Consider the following 22,685-nt stretch of genomic DNA (forward strand, 5'->3'; position numbering starts at 1 on the left):
GTCACTTCAAGGAAGCTATCCATCCATCTTGCCCTTTGGTCGGCCCCTCTTCCTTTTGCCTTCCCCTTTCCCCAGCATCATTCCCTTCTCTAGGCTTTCTCGTGACCTCATGGACCAGCCCACACCAGAGCTCCCTGTCGGCCGTCACCACCCCCAGCTCCTTCAAGGTCAGTCCAGTCACTTCAAGGAAGCTATCCATCCATCTTGCCCTTTGGTCGGCCCCTCTTCCTTTTGCCTTCCCCTTTCCCCAGCATCATTCCCTTCTCTAGGCTTTCTCGTGACCTCATGGACCAGCCCACACCAGAGCTCCCTGTCGGCCGTCACCACCCCCAGGGTCTCCTTCAAGGTCAGTCCAGTCACTTCAAGGATGCCATCCATCCATCTTGCCCTTGGTGGGCCCCTCTTCCTTTTGCCTTCCCCTTTCCCCAGCATCATTCCCTTCTCTAGGCTTGGCTGTCTCCTCATGATGTGGCCTTCAAAGGACTTCCTCTTGGCCTCTAGTCTCCTTCCCTCCAACAAGCTTTGGATACGTCCTTGTACATATGATTTAGTTTAACTGGGGTCATGTACCACCTATGGAACATTTTCATCCAATTCTCCTTTAAGTCCATTGCATAGGTGTATTTAATTTTTTTTCTTCCACATTATTTCCCAGTCACACATTGCTATAGGTCTTTTGAAGTTTTCTGCACACTTCACCATGCAGTCTTTGATTAATTCGGTCTCCGTTGACCATTCTGATCATTTATCGTATAGTTTTGTGATGCACTTTGTTTCAGTTTTTAAGAATTTATCCCAGAATATTCCTTAATTTGAAAACCCAGCTTTTTATCTTGCTTATATTGTTCCTTTATTTGTAAATAATAGCTCAGCCACGTAATCTTAGGAAAACTTTGATTTATTTCTTCTTGAGATTTCAATTCCATTGAGTCATTTATTAAAAGTTCTTTATAGATTGGCCAAATTGTCTAGCCCAATAACCTTCTCTGTTTAGCTTCCATAGGAGAGATCCAAAGAGGTATTTCTGAATAAAAAAATATTTTTTGTATCTATCCCAAATTCTAATGAATGAGGAGCGGACAAAGTGGTTCCCAAAATTTCTTTCCTTCTGTTCTCTTCCGTACCAGACGTATGCATGCCAACCAACTTGGAGATCATGACCTTCTAACGTAAGAAGGTTTTCTCTCTTTAGTGTGATCCATTCCCTTAGCCAAATCAAAGTGCATGCTTCGTGGTACAGTTTGAGGTTGGGAAATCCAAAGCCTCCTCTTTTTTTTTGTCTGTCAAAACTTATTTTATTCTAGCTTTTCCCCCCATCGTGAGGTCTTTTGTCCAATCTTTGAATATATTAATGTTTCTTATTATAGGTATATTTTGGAACAGGTAGAGTAGTTTTGGAAGCAGCGACATCTTAATTATTTATTATTATTATTATTATTTACTTCACTTGTATACCGCCATTCTCAGCCCTAAGGCGACTCAATGCAATTCTTCCCATAAGAGATAAGTTTAAAAATCTCCACTTCTCCAGGTCTCTTCGTACTTCCTTCCATAGTCTTTCAGAATTATTGGAGAGGAGTTGAGTATTTTTTTGAGTAATCCAGATGCCCAAGTATTTCATCTTATTTACGATTGAAAGGCCTGTAATTTCTTTTAATTCTTCTTGTTTCTCTTTTGTCATATTCTTCGTTAAGATAGTAGTTTTTTGTTTATTTAATTTAAAGCCTGCCAGTTTGCCAAATTCTTCTATCGTGCTTAGCCAGTTTTTAATATTCTCTCGTGGATTCTCTATTATTCCAATTATGTCGTCTGCATAATTGGAATAATTGGAATAATATAACGCTCTGGCCTTATATTCCTGTCTTCCAATTTTAACCCCTTTGATCTTTTCATCTTCCTTTAACCTTTTCATCAAAATTTCTAACGACATTATAAAGATCAGGGGAGAGATAGGGCATCCTTGTCTAGAACCTTTCCCTATCGTGAATTCTTCAGATATTTGTCCGTTTATTTGTACTTTAGCCTTTTGGTTCTTATACATTTCTTCAATTGCTTTAACAAACTGATAACCTAAGTCCATTTCTTTCATTAAAGTCTTTAAAAAAATCCCAATTCAGGTTATCCAAAGCTTTTTCGGCATCGATTGCGAGGAAGGCTGCTTCTTTTTGGGGGTTAGCTTCAAAATATTCAATCATGTCGATAACTATTCTCGTTATCTTTCATATTCCTTTTAGGTAAGAAGCCGACTTGTTCCTCCCCTAACCAACTGCTTAGAAGGTTCTTTAATCTTTGGGCCAGAATATTTGTAAAAAATTTATAGTCCACATTTAAAAGTGAAATGGGCCTATAATTTCATACATCCGATGGTTCTGTCTGTTCTTTATGAATAACTATTATTTCTGTAGAGTTCCACGTTTCCGGGATTCTCTGGTCTAGGAATACCCCGTTCATTACTTTCCTTAATATTGGCATAAGCTCCTTTTTAAAAGTTTTATAGTACCCAGCGGTAAACCCATCTGGTCCTGGTGCTTTATTTGCATCCATTTTCATTATGGCCGCTTCTGTAATTTCTCTATTTAAATCTTCTCTTTGGACATCCGTAATTTTGGGGATCTTAAATTTACTTAAATATTCCGTTATATCCTGTTTTGAGATTTTGTCACTCGCATAGAGTTTTTCATAGTATATTTTAAATTCCTTTAAAATCTCACTGTCAGTTGTTACCTCACCATTCTCTTTTTAATTTTAATTATTTATTGGGCCTGCTTCTTTTTTCGGACTTGTTTTGCCAACCATTTACCTGCTTTATTTGCGTTTTCAAAATGGTTTTGTTTTTAAAACTTTAAATGTTTAGCTTGCTCCTCTATTTCTATATTATGTCTTTTCTGATGTAACAGTTCAATTTCTTTAAGTACAGCTTTATTCTTCAATTCAGTTTCTTTAGCTCTTAGTTTATTCTGTATTTCTTTTAAATCCTTCTGTCTAAGTCTGTATTTTCTAGAATTGTGTTGGATAAAATGACCTCTTAAAACAGCTTTAGAGGCATCCCATATTACATTATAATGAGTGTCTAGATTGTTATTTATTTCCATATATGTATTAATAATCTCTTTGTATTTCTTTATGTCTTGTTCCGTTTTCATTAGATTCTCATTTAGTCTCCATCTTCCTTTTAGTTTCCTTTGATTAAGAATAATTTCTAGGGGAGCATGGTCTGAAATATCTCTTGGCAAAATATTTATGTCCCAAACGTTTGTAATGACAGTTTTTGTGGCCCGACACATTGAGGCCATTCACATTCAAAGAAAAAAGCTTTATTTGTTGTTAAGTTATCATTGTTTGCGTTGTCTATATCCAATCCAGGGTCATCTCTCTCTTCTTCTGGGTAAGAGGTTCCTTCATCATCTGTTCCAGTTGCATCGTAGTCAGGGGAGTTGAACCTTGCTCTCTTGCTATTTTTACCCTTTCTCGGGGTGGTTGGTGTCTTTTTTGCAGTTGATCCAGCATCTAGTTTACGTTCTTGTTTCGGATATTTATTTCTTGCCTTGTCTGGGTTTTGGTCTTTCATTAGACTCTCATAGAAATCCTTCGCTTTCTCTATTGATGTCAGCCAATATTTTTGGTCATTAAAAGTAGTCATTATCCCCTCCGTTTTCTCCCACCTAAATCTTATGTAGTCCAGTCTTGAGATGACCGTGGCCTGGATCACCGTAGCTAGGTCATCCTTGGACAGGGAGGGGGCCAGTCGTATAGCATGCCACAGGTGAAAGAAGGCGGTTCTGCTCACGGCAGATACCTGGGCTTCCCTCGTCAGCAGAGGGTCCAAAAGGACTCCCAGACTCTTGACCAACGGTGACGGGCGTAGTGCCTTGCCATCCAGGGTGGGCAGCTGGATGTCCCCACTGCACAGTTGACCCAGCCATAGGATCTCCGTCTTTGCTGGATTCACCCTCAACCTGCTGGCACGCAGCCATCCAGTCACGGCCTCAATGAGGCACTGATGGAAGGAATCGGGTACAGAGTCCGGTCGGCCTTCCATCTTCAGCACCAGCTGAGTATCATCACTGAGTGTATATATATTAAAACTGTGAAACAGCGAGTCTGAGATAAGTGAACCACGAAGTAGCAAAGGAACACTATATAAGTATATGTGTGTGTATATATGTGGTTTTGCACATGTGTTGTAAGGGCTTTTGGGGGGGGGGTTGCTTTTTAAATCTCTTCTGTTGTGTTTTTCAGTGTTTTTATGAGTGATGGTCGCTCGCTGGCCTGAGAGGTGCCTTGTGTCCAAATTTGGTGTCAATTCATCCAGTGGTTTTTTGAGTTATGTTAATCCCACAAACAACATTGCATTTTTATTTATATAGATGTTTGCTTTTAGAATTATTGCCATGTTCTGTGACCCGCCTTGAGGAGAGGTGGGCAAGAAATACAACATTATTGTCATTACAGTGGTTATCATGGTTAGGCCCAGGGGCAGAAGGCGGGGTGGGGTGGGGGCCTGGCTACCGAGGTGACAACTGAGATGGCCGCTCTTGGGGTGCAAGATCTCCTCCTGCCGTTTCCTTCTCTCCAGCCAATGGGGTCCGTCCGGCACGTGGTTTCCTTGTGGCACAGGAAGTCTCTCACCCTCCCCTCCCCCCATGCATCACCACCACCATCATCACCCCATCCCCTCCCCCCCCCCCCCCCCAGTTTCTCAAGGCAGTTCTTGAATGCAGTTGTGAAAGGCAGCAACTGATACATTTATTTAGCAAAGGATCATGTCTGGTCCAAGGTAAACATATGTGGGCATGAATACTGTATTGGGAAGCACCAATCTGCATGAATACTGAATGATGTGCTGAGGTAATGTAGAGGAAGCACAACGGATCAAGAGAAGAAAAAACAGCTCATGGCCAGAAAAGCACCATTAAACACAGCAAAACAGCGGAATCGGCATCAAATACATGAGTTCTGGGTACATAGGCAGACAGATAGATGGACAGGTATCTGTCTGGTTATGTATCCTGTGGGAGAGTGGTCTTGGCTCCCACCACACGAATGCGTTCATTGCCTAGCAATGCATGAAGCAATAGCAAGGTTGCCTCCTGTGGCCACTTCCTTCAGGCCCATAGGGCCACCATTGCACGCATGCACGCGCACATACACACACACACAACTTCACATTGGGCAGAGGTAATGGGCCTTGCTCATGGAGTGCCATTCCCAGGTGCATCCCCCAAGGAAGCGTGTCTGAGTGAGTGCGCCTGCGAAAGGTGTGGCAAGGCCCTGGGAGGGAAGCACAACATCTTTCTCTAACTAATAGTGCATTGGGTCCAAAGAGGAACACGGACAGGACAGAGCGGGCCAAAGGCAGCAGCGGAAGGTGCCTCAAGGGGAGGGGGCGGTGCTGGGAGGCCCTGATCACAAGCGCTTGAACTGGTTCGAGGTGAACCCAAGCACCTTCTCAACAATCCCCGGAAAAAAAGAACTCGATGAATGTAATCAGCCCCTCAAGGATTATTTCCCACCAGGAGCGATCCTGGATCTTGGCGATCTTCTCCTTCAGGCGCTGGTTCTCCTCCCTCATCTGCTCGGCCTTCTTCTGGAACCCCTCGTTCAGCAGCGCCTCTTGCTCCTGCACGATGAGAGAGGCGGACCAATGAAGTGTGGGGACTCCATTTCTGTCCAAAGGCCTGTTTCACAGAGTGAAGGGGCTCCCATAATGGAAGGGATGGGGAGGGGTTGTTGCTGGGACCCTAGGGAGGCCTACCGCCAGCCGGCTGTCCATCATCTTCTTGTGCTCCTCCAGGAGCTGCTCCCGATCCTGCTCCACCTTGGCCATCAGCTGCTTGACGTTCTCCTCATAGCTCCGCTGCCGGGTCTGCATCTTCTGCTCCAGCTCAGCCTGCCTCTGCTGCTGGACCTCCTTCTCCCTCCGGGCCACCTCCTCCCGTGCCTGGGCCTCTGTCCAGTGAATGGGGGAAAGGGAGAAAGGAAAGAATGGTGAACCTCTGCAGACCCCCACCCCCCTCACAATGGTCACTTGATGCAGCTTTGGCCCCTTAACTGCTGAAAGGGGAGTCTGACTTGGCCACGGTAGTACACGCTCTGGTCACATCCCGCCTTGACTACTGCAACGCTCTCTACGTGGGGCTGCCCTTGAAGATGGCCCGGAAGCTCCAACTGGTCCAACGCTTGGCAGCCATGATACTAACAGGAGCAGGGCGCAGGGAGCATACAACCCCCTTGTTGTACCAGCTCCACTGGCTGCCGATCTGCTACCGGGCCTAATTCAAGGTGCTGGTGTTGGCCTACAAAGCCCTAAACGGTTCCGGCCCAAAATACCTGTCTGACCGCATCTTGGCCTATGAGCCCACGAGGACTTTGAGATCGTCCGGGGAGGCCCTTCTCTCGATCCTGCCTGCCTCACAGGCACGCCTGGCGGGGACGAGGGACAGGGCCTTCTCAGTGGTGGCCCCCCGGCTGTGGAACACCCTCCCTGTGGACATCAGACTGGCGCCCTCTCTTATGACATTCCGCAAGAGATTAAAGACGTGGTTGTTTGAGAAGGCGTTTGAGTAAGTGCTGTAACAATTGGCAATGACGACTGGAACGGAACATGGATAACGAGATTTGGATTGTGATTCAACGATGAGACGTCGCGAATGATTTAGTGTAATTGTATTATGGATAGTGATGTTGTTTATTGTTGTTGTGATACTGCTTATGTTGAAATTGTTCCTGATTTTATATGTTGTACACCGCCATGAGTCGCCCCAGGGCTGAGAACGGCGGTCTACAAGTGCAGCAAATAAATAAATAAATAATTGTGGGCAGTTCCTCTTTCTGGGCCAGGAGGGGGGCTCACCTTCCATTTCCTTCTCCTTCTTGCTGAGGGCCGTGTCGCTTTGGAGAATGGCTCTGCCGACGGTCTCCTTGCCCTTCAGGAAATGCTTGAGTGCCTCCTCTGCCTGGATGGAGGAAGCAAAGCTCAGGAGGGCCGCCAGGAAGAGCCCGGATTGGACGCTGCCAAAGGGTCTGCCCAAGGACCCCTTCTCCCGTCACCAGCGAAGGGATTCTGAGGCCCTGGGGGCACAGGTGGGGGGGCCCATGGGGGCACCCACTCCCCACTCTTGAGCTCCCAACACGAGGACACTTCCCTTTGCTTCAGAATTTGGAGGGCCTTCCACATACTTTGGGAATCTGCAACATCAGTGCAAGAAGACCCATTCTGGGCCGCAAACATGGACATGGACATCACGGATGCGCCCTCTTGCACCTCCGCTAAGACCCACTAATGTTTGTGTTGCAAGTTCTAAGAAATCTTTGGTTTGTAGTGTGCATTGTTGGCATCCACTTCATCACACTGAAGCAATGAAATGGTTGGCTGAGTAGAGCTGGATGGAGCTCTGTTTTTCAATGAAACGAATGATTTCCCTACCATCATCACACTGTTAAATGTATCTATGCAACTCAGTAGTATTCTACATTCTTTGAGTTTGTCATCACATTATAGAGATTTGGCCACGCCCACCATCCCCCCCCCCCCCCCACGCTTTGTTGAAAAAGACAAACCCTCCTCTCTTTGAAATCCCAGCTTCCCTACTAATGCAAGATCACATGTCAGCTGTTATGTGTCATGTGACAATGCCCTCCCTCCCTCCCTCGCCCCACAGAGATGAGTGGGGACCTTGGAAAACTATAACTCCCAGGACTACATAGTATGGAGCTATGGTATTTAAAGTAAAGTCCAGCTGCATTCATTTCACAGTGTAGATGCACCTAGAGAAGGGTATGAACCTTGAGAAACTATAATTCCCAGGAGGATTCCATCGCATGGAGCCATGGGATTTAAAGTGGGGTGCAATGGCATTCATTCCATACTGTAAATGGACCAAGAGAAGGGTATGGACCTTGGAAAACTTTGACTCCCAGGACTGCACAACCTGGAGACACATCATAATAGTAATAATAATAATAATAATAATAATAATAATAATAACAACAACAACAACAACAATAGCAACAACAACAACCACAACAACTATTCTCTCCCGGCTTTCCCATGCAACACAAGGCACAGACACATCGGGAAGGGAAAGGGAAGGACCCAGAAATATTATGTTTTAATAAAGAAATTGTTCTGGTAATTATTACATAACCTGACCATGTATTGAACTGCTTTTTCAATCAATTGGTTATAATATGTGCTTTGGTGCTTAATTTGTAAAATCATAATATAATTTGACATTGAATAAGGTTCTGCCAGCCCGTTTATGTTGGATAAGCGAGACTCTACTGTATTTAGTAAATGGGATGAAGTGAATAGTCAGTCACCGCACTCTCCATTTTGACGCCTGCATACATGTCTATATTGAACTGGCCAAGAATCGCCAGGGAGGCCCTGCATGACCCAGCCCTCCCTCCCTTCCTCCCTCGCTCTCTCCCTTTGTTTTTCCTTCCTTACCATCACCCCCTTCTTAGGCTCCTGGTGGTATCTTTCCTCAATGTCCTTCAGGTCTTCCACAAACTGCTGGTATCCATTGGGCCGGGAGTAGACCCCACTGCGCACCTTCTCCTCCAGCTCCACGGAGAGAGTGGCCAGCAGAGCCCGGCAGCGTTTAGTGGACTCTTGCTCATTCCTTCGGCAGTATTCCTCCTTCCAGTCATGCAGGGTTTTCTGGCAGGAAAAGAGATACAGAGGAAGGACACGAATGACAACTCTCAGGGACATGCCCAGTCTTCTTACTGTTCTCCAGAGAGGAGAGCATGCAAGATGTCTTCAGACAGTTTGAGACAGAGAGCAAGACCTTGAATTTTCTCATATTCAGTTTTGCCCCATAAGACGGACTTTTGTAACTTTGAAAGCCTGCCTTTGCTCCTTGAATTGCTGGAGCTCATTTGCTCTGTTGCTGCTGTGTCTGGAAGCTTCTGCTCTGCTAAACTGCAACATTTTGCTGCTGCTTTATTTTACCGCTTTTTCCTTTTTTAAACTCCAACGAAGACACCAGTCCTGTGAGGCTGGGAGTACTGCCAGTGGGACCAATGACTCTTCTGTGCTGGGGCTCCCTTCCTTCCTATAAGAGACACCCCACCCCTGCCCACTATCAGGCCTTACCAATGGCCCTTCTTGTGGGGCAACCTACTATGAGCTTGAACTGGAAGCGTTGCTTGTCGTCCTTGAAGATACGTGCCATGAAAACCTGGAGGGCCTCCTTCTCGCACTCAGCATGGATCCCCAGCAGCTCTGGGATGCTCTCCGTGGGGAGTCTCAGCCTCTGTTCCATTAGCCCCTCATAGTGGGCCACAGCCTCCTCCACAGCAGCCACGTTCTGCATCTTCGCCAAGGCCAGCACCGTACTCTCCATGCAGGGCACTCTCCCGCTGCTGATGGTCTCCACGTAGGTCTCCACCAACTTGGCCAGCACTGCGAGAAGGAAGGCAGTGACACAAGGCAGGCATCAGGTGATGGTGCCCATTGCAGCGTTGAAGCAGGGCTCTGTCCCCAGCAGCCAGAGGGAAGAGGTACAGGTCCCCAGCACCTTTGGCCTTTATAATCACAAACCTCTTGATGCCCGAGGCAGGAGAGAATGGCCTCCCCAGAGGAACAAAGGGTAGGCCAGAGATAGCCCTGCATCATGTTGCAACTGCAGCATCAGCTCAAAGGAAGGAGGGTGGGAGAGCAGGAGGAAGGAACTCACGATGCCCAGTGACCACATGTCCCCCTGGGAGGGTCTTTTCCTTGGACGTTCCATAGATGTAGTTGCAGAACTGGTTGGCCTGCTCCACAAAGTCGGGCTGCAGCTCGCTCTCCTCCATCTGCTCCAGGCGGTGCAGGTTCTTCCGACTGGTGGGGCACTCAAAGATGAAGCACTTCCGGGTGGGGAAGAAGAAGCGGATGCACTCGCGGGGCAGGTTTAAGCGCTGGATGTCGGGGGTGTCCCCTGCGCAGGAAGGAGGAGACAAGAGACAGGTGGACCCCACTGGACCCCCAAAGGAACCTCTTCCCTTGCCCTGAGGCTAAAGAGTCAGTGGGGAAGCAGCAGAAAACAAGTGGGATTGAGTCAGCCGAGGAGGCAGATTTAGTCAAGGGGTGCCGGCTGCAGGATTCCACCATTTTAGTGGACGCTCCTGCAAGTTCACTGTCGCCCAAAGAGTGAAGTTGGGAAGTAATTTAGTCATTAAGCCAGTCGACTTCTTAAGGACTATCTTCATGGTTACGCATGTGCTAATGGGTGGATCCTACTCAACACACACAAATCAAGCTTGCTAATGGGACCCTTTACTCTTTAATAGACAATGGTTCTTTCCTCCTACCCTGGACACTCCACAAGTCGATATACTCCACTTGCTCAACAACCACTTGCTCAACTACCAGATATACTACTACCAGATCATGTGAAGAGAGATACCGACGAGCTGGAATGTGTCCAGAGGGGGGCAACTAAAATGATCAGGGGTCTGGAGAACAAGCCCTGTGAGGAGCAGCTTAAAGAGCTGGGCATGTTTAGTCTGAAGAAGAGAAGGCTGAGAGGAGACATGATGAGGTCCGTGTATAAATATGTGGGAGGAAGTCATAGGGAGGAGGGAGCGAGCTTCCTTTCTGCTGCCCTGGAGACTAGGATACAATGTGTGACGATGTGTAACTTTTATTCTCATGTTTATGTGTTGTTTAGACAGTGGTTGATAAATGGTAAGTATGGAGGATTATGTTTTGTTGGAGATGGTGGCTTGGCATTAGCTGAGTTACCATAGCAACAGGGGCAGAGCCAACTGCCTCTTCAGCTGTTTTGAAAGTCAGTCAGTAAGCCGGTGAGCTACTGGGAAGACTGAGTCTCTGGGTGGAGATTCAGGGAATGTGTCTGTAGCCGGTGTGCTATAGGGAAAACTGAATCTCTGGGTGGAGATTCAGGGAATTAATTGGTGACCTATGGGGTTACAGAAAAGGACCCGGTAGTGATAAAACTACAGGGGGTTATTGATTCTGAGTTAAGAATCAAGGTTTGGCTGGGAGCCAATTCTGTTAATAAGCCTTTTAGCTTATTTGTTTTATTTAGGACAGTTGTCCAGAAGAGTTACATCTGCTTATAGAAACCTCTTGAAGTCTGTGCCTGAGATTACTCATGAAACCTTATTAATATAACCAATCAAGATTTGTGCCTCTTGTGAAGAAACAGTTAAACATGTTATACTCCTGTTAAAATAAACTTGTTACTGTTTTCCTCAAGCCTTGCCTGATACAGTTTCTCTCAAGGCAAACAGCCTGCATAAGAAGTAAACTCAAGCCAGGGACAGTAAACGCTACGCTATCAAATGAATAAAGCCTTCTGTAATTAATAGTCCCTTTATAAAATAGCTCCTAAGCTGATATTGATCGTTGCCCAGCTTTCCTCACACATTAGGTGGCAGTAAGCTTTAACCACACTCCTTCACACAATGGAACAATGGCTTCAAACTACAAGAAAGGAGATTCCACCTGAACATGAGGAAGAACTTCCTGACTGGGAAGAGCTGTTCAGTGGTGGAACTCTGTGCCCTGGAGAGTGGTGGAGGCTCCTTCTTTGGAAGCTTTTAAACAGAGGCTGGATGGCCATCTGTCAGGGGTGCTTTGAATGCAATTTTCCTGCTTCTTGGCAGAATGGGGTTGGACTGGATGGCCCAGGAGGTCTCTTCCCACTCTAGGATTCTAGGATTCTATGAAGATGCCAGCCACAGGTGGAGGTGAAATCAAAAAAGGAGAAAATGCTGCTAGAACACACAACACGCCTCTACCTTTCTTCAACTTCAGGGCGTTCTCCAGGTACTCGTCCTCGGTGATGGGCTTCCCATTCAGTTCCAGCTGCAGCGTGAAGTCCCTCAAGGCCCAGGCGAAGCTGGGGAAGAAGCGCAAGTATTCGGAGGAGTCCTCCAGGCCCCCGCCTGCGCCGCCCCCGGGAGAGGCCTTGGCTTTGATGCACTCCGTCAGCTCCGTCACATAGCTGGAGGGGGTCCGGTTCAGGAATCAAGGGCCCTGCAGACCCCACCACCCCTCCCTCCTCAAGAGCCCTCTGGCCACGTCAGAACAAGGAATGTACGGATGGCATGTGGGGATGGTGAAGCTTAAGTATTGGTCAAAACCTGCTTTTTACAGGGTGAATCTCTCTCTTTCCTCCCACTCACTGGAAGTGTAGCATCTATGTCCATACTTTCCCAGCTCCCTGGGTGCTCTTAGGGTCTGGTCTGCCCAGTAATGCCACGCGGGGCGGGGGGGGGGGGGGTTCTTCATCAGAGAAGAACCTTCTACCAATATTTACTCGCTTTGTGTTATGGCTGTTGAATAGATGCCGGTGTTGCTGGGCTTGCCTGGGCTTGAGGCCCTCAGCCACCCTTTGTCAAAGGATGGGCTAAGGCATGTCCCACTGGAGCGGCCAGGGTCACTACCGTGTTGGGATGGGTGGGGGTCTGCCCCATGGAAGGAAGGACGGAAGGAAGGATACTGGAGCTGGTCCATGGCGTTCTGGTCGATGGTGCCCAGGCTGTTGTAGACCAGAGTGCTGCTGAGGAGGACGGACAGGGCAAAGATCCAAGTGTCATTCTGCGTGTCACCCTGAAAGGAGAGAGGAAGACATAAAAGGGTGGCTGCTGGGCAAGGTACAGTTGATCAATCGATTAATTGCTGGCCCTTGAGGCTGCAAGGCACCCTCCCTGCCCCCCCCCCCTTTCTTGCATAAGAAAAGAAGCTTGGCCACACGCAGGCAGGGCTGGCGCAGAGGCCGTCCTGGAAGAGGGAGCCTGGGCCAGTTTGAAATACGAAGGAAGGCTGAAACTAAGACAAGTCAAACCCACATTTTGGACTTTAGGAGAGCTGACTTCCAAAAAATGAAGGAAATACTGAGCAGCATTCCATGGACACCGATACTAAAAGACAAGGGATTTATGGATGCATGGGAGTTTTTCAAAAGTGAAATACTCAAGGTGTAATTGCAAACAGTGCCAACAGAAAGAAAAAATAGGACAACTGCAAAGAAGCCAGAATGGATGTCTAAAGAACTTTTAACTGGGCTCATACTCAAAAGAGACATGCACAAGAAGTGGAAAAAGGGAGAAATCACCAAAGAAGAATTAAAACAAATAGCCAGCTCCTGTAGTGAAAAGATTCACAAGGCTAAAACACAAAACGAACGCAGGATTGCCAGAGACATTAAAAACAACAAAAGGGGCTTCTTTGCTTATGTCAGTAGAAAAAGAAAAAAACAAGGAGGTGATAGGACCTCTGTGAGAAGATCGGGCAATGCTGACAGAAAAGGGATAGACGGGGAAGAGGCAGAACTGCATAATGCCTTCTTTGCCTCAGGCTTCTCAGAAAAAGAAAGCCACCCTCAACCTCAGCAAGATGGAGTGGATGAGGGATTAGAGGACATCCAACCCCAAATTGGGAAACAAGGTGTCCAGGAATACCTGGCCACTGTAAATGAGTTGAAGTCCCCAGGGCCAGATCAACTACACCCAAGAGTACTGAAGGAACTAGCGGAAGTCATTTTGGACCTCTGGCAATCACCTTTGAGAGTTTTTGGATTATTGGAGAAGTTCCAGCAGATTGGAGGAGGGTTAATGTGGTCCCTCTCTATCTTCAAGAAGGGAAAAAAGGATGATCCAAACAATTACCAATGCCAGCCTCATATCAATACAAGGCAAAATTCTGGAAAAGATCATTAAAGAAGTGGTCTGCAAATACTTAGAAACAAATGCGGTCATCACTAATAGTCAACATGGATTTATCAAAAACAAGTCATGCCAGACTAATCTGATCTCTTTTTTCGATAGAGTTACAAGCTGGGTAGATGCGTGGAATGCCATGGCTGGAGCGTACTTACTTACTTAGGCGATCCCTCATTGGACGAGTAAGATGGTCTTCCAATATTCTTGTGGGTTTGTAGGTGGCTGTGGAGCCCTATTCTTGACCCGCATCTTCTCCCACAGTGAAGGCATTGGTTTCCAGGTGGAAGGTGGTCCTGGTCAGGGTTGGCTTGACGCGCCTTCCTCCTGGCGCGTTTCTCTCTTTCACCCTCCACTCGTGCCTCCTCAAATTCTGCAGCACTGCTGGTCACAGCTGACCTCCAGCTGCAGCGGTCAAGGGCCAGGGCTTCCCAGGTTTCGGTGTCTATGCCAGAGTTTTTAAGGTTGGCTTTGAGCCCATCTTTAAATCTCTTTTCCTGCCCACCAACGTTCTGTTTTCCGTTCTTAAGTTCAGAGTAGAGCAACTGCTTTGGGAGACGGTGGTCGGGCATCCGGACAACGTGGCCGGCCCAGCGGAGTTGATGGCAGAGGACCATGGCTTCAATGCTGGTGGTCTTTGTTTCTTCCAGCACGCTGACGTTTGTCCGCTTGTCTTCCCAAAAGATATGCAGGATTTTCCAGAGGCAGCGCTGATGGGATCGTTCCAGGAGTTGCATGTGACGTCTGTAGACAGTCCATGTCTCACAGGCATATAGCAGGGTTGGGATGTAGCGTACCTGGATTTCAGTAAGGCCTTCAACAAGGTCCCCCATGACCTTCTGGCAATGAAATTAGTCCAATGTGGGCTAGGCAAACCTACGGTGAGGTGGATCTGGAATTGGTTAAATGGATGAACCCAGAGGGTGATTCTCCCCAAACAAGTCCCAGTTTGTATGTTTCTTTGGGATTCCATCATTCGGCGATAACCAATAGGTTAGTTCATCCATATTCATTATTTCCAATACTTTACTTTGCCACTGGCCTTTGTTTACAGATAATGCTGATGGTTTGAGAAAATGTTGCTGCCAGGAAGAAGTTACTTTTCAAGGACGAAAGTATATCCGGGCAAAAGCAGGGAGCTGGTGCCTAGTTAGGACTCCCCAAGTTTCCCAGTCGTCTTGGAGCCATCTTGGAAAATGCATGGAGACATGGCTATTTTGACATGTGCACACACCTATCTGTGTGTCGCCTAGTATCTGCCTCCGCTCCAGGAGGACTTGAGCGTGCCAGGGTGTCCAGCGCAGAGGAAAGGCCCTCCTTGACCCAGCAAGGGACAACAATGGTGGGAGGTTTCAGAAACTTAAAAATCCCAGACGTTTTCTTGGAAGCAGAGCGTTTACTGTAAAAGCCTGTGCAGGAAGTGGAAACTCAATGCAGGAAGCAAGGCCGAGATAAACATGGGAGTGGAGCAGCAGCACAGAAAACGCCTCAATGTTGGAAACAGACAAGCGGTGAGCTGCTCCAAGGGCCTCTCGGTCAACAAGGCCGCAGCACAGCCAGCCCTGCAGAGCGGTCCGGGTGCCAGGGGCCAACCACAGAGGGCCCAGCTGCTTTGTAGAGGGAACTAGGGCCACCCGCCCACCTCCCGACCCACCTCAATGAACCCAGAGGGTGATTCTCCCCAAGGCTTCCTCCTCTTCATCCTGGAAAGAAGTGACGAGTGGAGTGCCATCAGCAGGGTTCCCTCCTGGGCCCGGTCCTGCTCAGGATCTCCATTCATGACTTAGATGAAGACTTAGAAGGCACGATCATCAAGTTTGCAGACGACACAAAATTGGGAGGGAGAACCAATACCCCAGAAGGCAGGAGCCGAATTCAAAACAATCTTGACAGATTAGAGAGATGATGGGCCAAAAACTCACACAATGAAGTCCAATGGGGACAAATGCAAGACACTCCACTTAGGGAGAAAAAAGGAAATGCAAAGAGACAGAATGGGGGACGATGAGGCCTGGCTCGAGAGCAGGACGTGTGAGAAAGATCTTGGAGTCCTCGTGGACAACAAGCTAAACATCAGCCAGGAATGTCATGCGACAGCTAAAAAAGCCAATGGGATGCTGGCCTGCATCAAGAGGGGCCTAGTGCCTGGATCCAGAGTAGATATGCTCTATTCTGCCTTGGTCAGACCATGTTACCATGAATCACACTGTGTCCCATTCTGGGCACCGCAATTGAAAGGAGATGTTGACAAACTAGAAGGAGTGCAGAGAAATGTGACTAAAATGATCAAGGGTCTGGAGAACAAGCCCTATGAGGAGCGGCTTAAAGAGCTGGGCATGTCTAGCCTGCAGAAGAGAAGGCTGAGAGGAGACATGATAGCCATGCATAGATATGTGAAGGGAATATGTCATAGGGAGGAGGGAGCATGCTTCCTTTCTGCTGCCCTGGAGACTAGGACGCAATGGAACAATGCCTTCAAACTACAGGGAAGAAAGGAGATTCCACCTGAACATTAGGAAGAACCTTCTGACTGTGAGAGCTGTTCAGCAGTGGAGCGCGGTGGAGGAGGCTTCTTCTTTGGAGTCTTTTAAACAGAGGCTGGATGGCCATCTGTCGGGGGTGCTTTGAATGAAATTGTCCTGCTTCTTGGCAGAATGGGGTTGGACTGGATGATGGCCCAGGAGGTCTCTTCCAACACTATGATTGTGCATTTTACAACCTTCTACCCAGAAGCCCTCACCAGCTTGTTCAATGCTCAGGGATTCTGGGAGCTGAAACCCAAAACACCGCCCTTCTCTAAATCAAGGGTGAAGCATTCCCTGCAAGAAGCTTGCCGGCATGGATGTGAGTCCGCTGAAGGGGCTGGGGGCCACCTGAGGACCCCCTCGCAGGAAGACAGACCTTGCCGGCCTAGGGTTTCCGAAAGGGTTCAAAGCACCCCCCCCCCGCAGCCCCCCTCACGGCCACCTTCTCCGTGTCGCCCAGGCCCTCCGTGTCCAGCAGCACCAGGGTTTGGTCCTTCCGCTCCGGATACGGGACGCACCACATCCAGATGCCCTTGGTGGTGGCCTGCACCGTGGAGCCCAGGGGGAAGCCTGCACGAAGAGGGAGATGTGTGAGTGATCGCTCCACGGGAGACTCTCAGGTTTTGAGAGGGAGCAGCCGGGGGGGGGGGGGGTGGGCAGGAAAGCCAAGGGGAAAGCCCCTCCAAGGCGGAGGAGGGAAAGCAGTTCCTCTGTGCCAATGCCCTCGGGGAAGGGGGCTCCCTCCGCACTGGGCAAGGCTTACTACGACAAAAAAGTCTGCTGGCTTTTGTATCGGATCCCACACTGGACCCTTCCCAAGTGCCAAGGACTGTGCAGTGTACTGGTTTGCGTGCAGATCCCAGTAGGGTGGCCTTTTGCAGCTGACAGGTGGTCATTTTGTCAGCGCCAATATATAACCAAATTTGGGAAAAAATGTTCTGGTTCGAAAATATTATTTCCTGTTTAAATGTGTGGTCCTTGCTTCGAAAGTAGTAGGCAGTTCTACTCCATTGTACGCACAGATGTGTGTGTGTGTGTATATATATATATATATACACACACACACACACACACACACATTTATTAGGTTTTGGAGATAAATTATAACAGTTCCAATGACAATATCTTTATACTTTCCTAAATTCAATCTTATAACATTTCTGTGGATTCCTGCTCTCTTCTCCTTTGCATATCTATGTTTACTCCCAGAGGCAGCCCTAGGTAATTTTCAATGGTAAGCAAACAGTATTTTGGTGCCCGCCCCCCCCCCCCAACCAATCACTGATCTATATTTTCTGTTCGTGGTGGGAGTTCTGTGTGCCATATTTGGTTCAATTCCATCCTTGGTGGAGTTCAGAATGCCCTTTGATTGTAGGTGAGCTATACATCCCAGTAACTACAACTCGCATATGTCAAGGTCTATTTTCCCCCAAGAGCACCTCAAGAGCGCCCCACCTGGGCAACATCAACTCTACTGCAAAGGCTTACTTTGCGTAATGGGTGAGCCGCCCCTGTTTACTCCCCGAATATTTCGACGTATCCCTTTCCCCTTTCCCTCTTCCTCTCTCCCAACAGGAACAGGTCTACCTCTGCTACTTAAGTTATTTGTTCAGTCATGGAAATTGGCCTTATCTATCTTTGTCTTGTGGAAGGCTTTCATGGCTGGAATCACTAGGTTCTTGTGGGTTTTTTCAGGCTATAGGGCCATGTTCTAGAGGCATTTCTCCTGACGTTTCGCCTGCATCTATTGCAAGCATCCTCAGAGGTGAGGTCACCTCTGACCTCACTACCTCTGAGGATGCTTGGCATAGATGCAGGCGAAACGTCAGGAGAAATGCCTCTAGAACATGGCCCTATAGCCTGAAAAAACCCACAAGAACTTAGATATCTTTATCTATCTGTCTATCTATCTATCTATCTATCTATCTATCTATCTATCTGTTGTTGTTGTTGTTGTAGTCTTTCTCGGCTCTCCTTGCAACTTGAGGTGGGTTACAACATAATTGCAACAGCAAGGTCAAGCAAAGCACTCTTGAAATACATCTGTCCAATCCGTATGGGTAAGAGGCGGGTTCAACTGCCAGGAGAGCGAAGCCCGAAGCTGTGCCCTCCCTCCTGGCCCAGAGGTGCCCCCTCCCTCCCTCCCTCCCTCCCTCCCGAGGGGACCCCGGGGCCACAAGGCTGCCATGCCAAGACCCCCCCCCCCGATCTGCTCACCGGTCCTCTTCCCGGCCAGGCGGTTCATGAGGTAGGACTTGCCCGTCCGGCTGAGGCCCACGATGGCCACCACCACCACGGGCTGGCGGATGCGCTGCAGGACCCCCAGGGCCTCCGGACAGGCCGACAGCCTCCCCCGATGGTTCTGGATCAGGCAGGTGGGCTTGGGCATCCTCTCGGGGGCCGACATGGCTCTGCTGCTAGATGCAAGGCCAAAGGGAGGAAAGGAAGGAAGGAGGGTCACCCGCGGTGGCCTCAGAGAAGCCTCCCCCAAGCCACCCGGCCCCATCTCCTCCAGCCAGCCAGGACAGGCTCCATTCAAGCCCTCCCAGCAGATGGCCACTGAGCAATTGGATCAATGAGTCCTGGAGTCAGAAGGGATCCCTGAGGGCTACCCAGCCCAAGCCCCTCCTGCCAGGCAGGAAAGGCACCATGCGAGCCCTCTCAACAGATAACCAGCCTGCCTCCCATTGGATCAATGCATCCCGGAGACGGAAGGGAGCCCCGAGGGCCACCCAGCCCCATCTCTTCCAGCCAGGCAGGAAAGGCACCATGCAAGCCCTCTCAACAGATGGCCTGCATGCCTCCCATTGGATCAATGCGTCTTGGAGTCGGAAGGGACCCCCGGGGGCCACCTGGACCAAGCCACTCTTGCCAGGCAGGAAAAGCCCCATGCAAGCCCTCCCAACAGATGGCAGCCACTGCTCCCATTGGATCAATGAGTCTTGGTTGGAAGGGACCCCCGAGGGCCACCCAGCCCCATCTCTTCCAGCCAGGCAGGAAAGGCACCATGCAAGCCCTCCCAACAGATAGCCAGCCTGCCTCCCATTGGATCACTGCGTCCTGGAGTGGGAAGGGACCCCCGGGGGCCACCCGGGCCAAGCCCCTCCTGCCAGGCAGGGAATGCTCCCCCCAAGCCTTCCCGGCAGGCAGGCAGCCGCTCAGCCTCCTCGTGAGAAGGGCCAGGGAGTGGGGGGCGGGAGAGAGCCGGGAGAGCCCACCAAGGCCGGGGGTGGGGGGGCGAGAGAGTCAGAGGCAGGCCTTTCCCAGGCAGCGGCGACTCCCGGGGGCTCTTCCTCCCTCCCGCGGAAGCGGACCCTCTTCCCCCCCCCCCCCCGTCCCCGCAGTTTGCCCCCGCGACCCGGGCTCCCTGCTTGCCCGCTCCAAGGCCCCCGCCCCTCCCCTCGGCCCCTCTCTCGAAGCGTTCCCAAGGGGAGGGTCTCGCCTCTCTCTCTCTCTCTCTCTCTCTCGCGCGCGCCTTCGGCTGGACGGCTCTCCTCCGACGGCAAGGCAAGCCGAAGCGAAAGCGAAGCCGGGAGGGGCTCTTTCCAGAGGCGGAGCCGGGAGTTCCCCGGAGGGAGGGAGGGAGGGAGGCAGGGAGGGAGGGGAACCCCCTCCGCCCCGCCAGAGCCCCCGGGAAGGCCGTCAGCCCCCCCCCCCGCCCGTCCCGTCCCTGAAATGGCGAGGGAGCCGCCCGCCCCGGGACTCTCTCCGGCCCCGCAAAAGGGGAGGGGGCGGCCAGCCAAGGCCTTTCACCTGAAGAACAGACAAGCATCCCGAGCTCTGAGGATGATCACCTGGGAAGGAAGGAATCCCACGGGAGCATTGCAGCATTGCACCCAAGTACCTGGGAGGAGTCCCTCTGGACCATGCTCTGACCTACCAGAAGCACTGCCTGAACATCAAAAAGGGGGTGCCAGAAACAATATCATACGAAAGCTGACTGGCACAACCTGGGGGTCACAACCAGACACAGTGAAGACATCTGCCCTTGCGCTGTGCTACTCTGCTGCTGAGTGCGAATGCCCAGTGTGGAACACACCTCACCACGCTCAAACAGTGGATGTGGCTCTTAATGAGACTTGCCGCATTATCACGGGGTGTTTGCGCCCTACACCACTGGAGAAATTACACTGCTTAGCCAGTATTGCACCACCTGACATCCGCCAGGAAGTAGCAGCCAATAGTGAAAGGACCAAGGCAGAGACATCTCCAGCTCATCCCCTGATTGGGTATCAGCCAGCACGTCAACAACTTAAATCTAGACATAGTTTTCTAGGATCTACAGAGACACTCGCTGGAACACCTCAGCAAGCGAGAGTCCAAAAGTGGCAGGCCCAAACCCAGCACCTCAATCCATGGCTGATACCAAATGAGAGACTCCCTCTGGAAGACGGGGCGACTTGGAAGGCGCTGAACAGACTGCGCTCTGGCCCCACGAGATGCAGAGCCAACCTCAAGAAATGGGGCCACAAAGTGGAGTCCACGACATGTGAGTGCGAAGAAGAGCAAACCACTGACCACCTGCTGCAATGCACCCTGAGCCCTTCTTCCACATGAGGCACCAGGGAGGACCTCCTTGCGGCAACACCAGAGGCACTCCAAGGGGCCAGAGACTGGTCAAAGGACATTTAATCAACTACCAAGTTTGCAAAATTGGTGGGTTTTTAAAATCTGTTTGTTTGTTTTGTTCTGTTAGAAATGTAATACAATGTTCTGGTTGCGGATGACACGATCAATAAATACCGCCCCGAGTTACAAGCATCCCCGGCTGACAAGCGGCTCCTAGTGAAGAGCGGGGCTAAGGCAACACGTCGGGAGAGGAACCTGATGTTCCTTAGAGGTCAAGGTTTCCCGGGAAGAGTAGGAAAGCTGGGTCTGGAAGCCCTGAGCGCTTCGCTGTCTCCACTTTGCTCCTTCGGGAATGCACCCTAACTCGAATGGCGAACCAGCCAGGAGCCCCTGCCTTGAAGCCGATCTGAGCTGCAGCAGGGAGTTCCACAGTTCTCCGTTGCCCGCTCGGGCCAACATCCAGGGCTGTAGCCAGAAAAAAAATTCGGGAGGGGTTGAAAATTTTGCAGGGGGGGTTGAAAATTTCATGGGGGGTTGAAACCTGCCTCCTATCTCATGTTGAAGCAAAGAGCACAGCAGGGGCAGAGCAGCCTTCAATAGCCTGTAGCTCCGCCCCTGTCAACCACCTCCACCAAGTCTGGCCTCCTTAATGAGAGCATTCAACCCCCCCCCCCCGGCCTGTAGTCAGGCTTTCGATTCGGGGGGGGGCTAAGTTTGTTTCGGGGGGGTGAGTCTGGGCCGCAGGGGGTCTACCCTAGCAAACCTTTTGTATTGTTACCCCAATAATACCCCCATCCATATGGGATATATAGAGTATGGTGATCAGATCATGATATGAATAAACATAACAGTTTAAATAATGCACCAGTAAGGCCTTCTTGCGAACCACCATGAGAATTTTGGGGAGGGGGGGGGCTGAAGCCCCTCGAGCCCCCCCCCCCCAGCTACATGTCTGCCCCCCCCCCCCAACTTGGTTGCTTCACTACATCGGCTATTGCTGCAAGTAATGACAGTGTGAATAAATTGCTAATATTTGCTTGAGATGATAGTGCTTACAGTTCTGGAGGGACTCTTAATGTTTTGCATCTCATAGACTTAGCAGCATGGGGATTGGGTTCACCAGTTAAAATTCATGAGTAAACCAGTTTTTTTAAAAATCTGAAACATTTCGGGGGGGGTTGAACCCCTAACCCCCCCCCCTCCCCGCTACAGGCCTGCCAACCTCAATGGGAATGTGGCCGCAGCAGCAGCTTCAACAAAGGACTCTTTTCCTGCCTTGCTTTCTTCCCCTCAACCGCACATTGTAACCAATCCCCCAATAAAGTATCAATTAATTGTAACCTTCTAACTCTCCAGAGTGACACATTGTGTCTGTTCACTGGCTCTGACTTTCTCAAGCGTGAACCTTTCCTTTCCCGAGCCGCGGCCAGCTGCGGGCTTGTCCGGGATGTTTTCCAGACGCCCCGGGGAGGCCGAAACTGCGCTCCTTTGAACCATGGATACCGAGACCCAGCAGGTCCCCGTATCCACGAGTCAATGGATCACTCCAAAATCAGAGCCATTCTTCTCCTGGGAAAATTCTAGGACTAATGGCCATCTCGCTTTTGCTCCGCTAGCCTCTCTGCCCCAGGAATGACCCTTTTTGCCCCGAAACTTAATATGGGGGCCCAGCTGGATCCCCGCTGCCACCACATCGCTGCTGCCACCTCGTTGATGTCTGGAGAGCCTGTTGGCCTGGGGAACCTGCTGCGGCCACCCCTTGGGACCTCCAGGAAGCCGACGGGCCATCCTGGTCCTTGATGAGATGGTTAGTTTTCGCCATTTTCCAACAAGGATCTCGACCTCCAACACTGGCAGTCATCTCACAAGGACTCAATGGACTCTGGGACACCTTCCCCAAATTGCCCCCAT

The 22,685-nt window shown here is 49.8% G+C and overlaps 1 protein-coding gene across 1 annotated transcript; it reads right to left on the reverse strand.

Moving 5' to 3' along the window:
• Positions 1–4,721: 4,721 nt before the first annotated feature.
• Positions 4,722–18,923, reverse strand: LOC132765861 (guanylate-binding protein 1-like). The gene is made up of 10 exons (XM_067462065.1): positions 18,423–18,923; positions 16,648–16,775; positions 12,462–12,571; positions 11,758–11,963; positions 9,687–9,929; positions 9,132–9,412; positions 8,453–8,665; positions 6,854–6,956; positions 5,756–5,949; positions 4,722–5,620 (listed from the first exon to the last, which is right to left on the reverse strand). Exons 1-10 carry the CDS (start codon positions 18,709–18,711, stop codon positions 5,450–5,452), a joined length of 1,938 nt encoding a protein of 645 aa, XP_067318166.1. The 5' UTR covers positions 18,712–18,923; the 3' UTR covers positions 4,722–5,449.
• Positions 18,924–22,685: the final 3,762 nt, after the last annotated feature.

This window comes from Anolis sagrei, chromosome Y (assembly GCF_037176765.1).
Source record: "Anolis sagrei isolate rAnoSag1 chromosome Y, rAnoSag1.mat, whole genome shotgun sequence".
Classification (NCBI taxonomy): domain Eukaryota; kingdom Metazoa; phylum Chordata; class Lepidosauria; order Squamata; family Dactyloidae; genus Anolis; species Anolis sagrei.

Excerpts from the sequence above, each read along its gene's own strand:
- LOC132765861 (XM_067462065.1), bottom strand. The coding sequence starts at position 18,711 with ATGGGGCCGGGTGGCTTGGGGGAGGCTTCTCTGAGGCCACCGCGGGTG. Across the intron at positions 9,413-9,686 it reads ACATGTGGTCACTGGGCATC|TGCTGGCCAAGTTGGTGGAG; the intron begins GTGAGTTCCTTC and ends TCCTTCTCGCAG. Across the intron at positions 6,957-8,452 it reads AGCCTAAGAAGGGGGTGATG|GCAGAGGAGGCACTCAAGCA; the intron begins GTAAGGAAGGAA and ends TCCTCCATCCAG.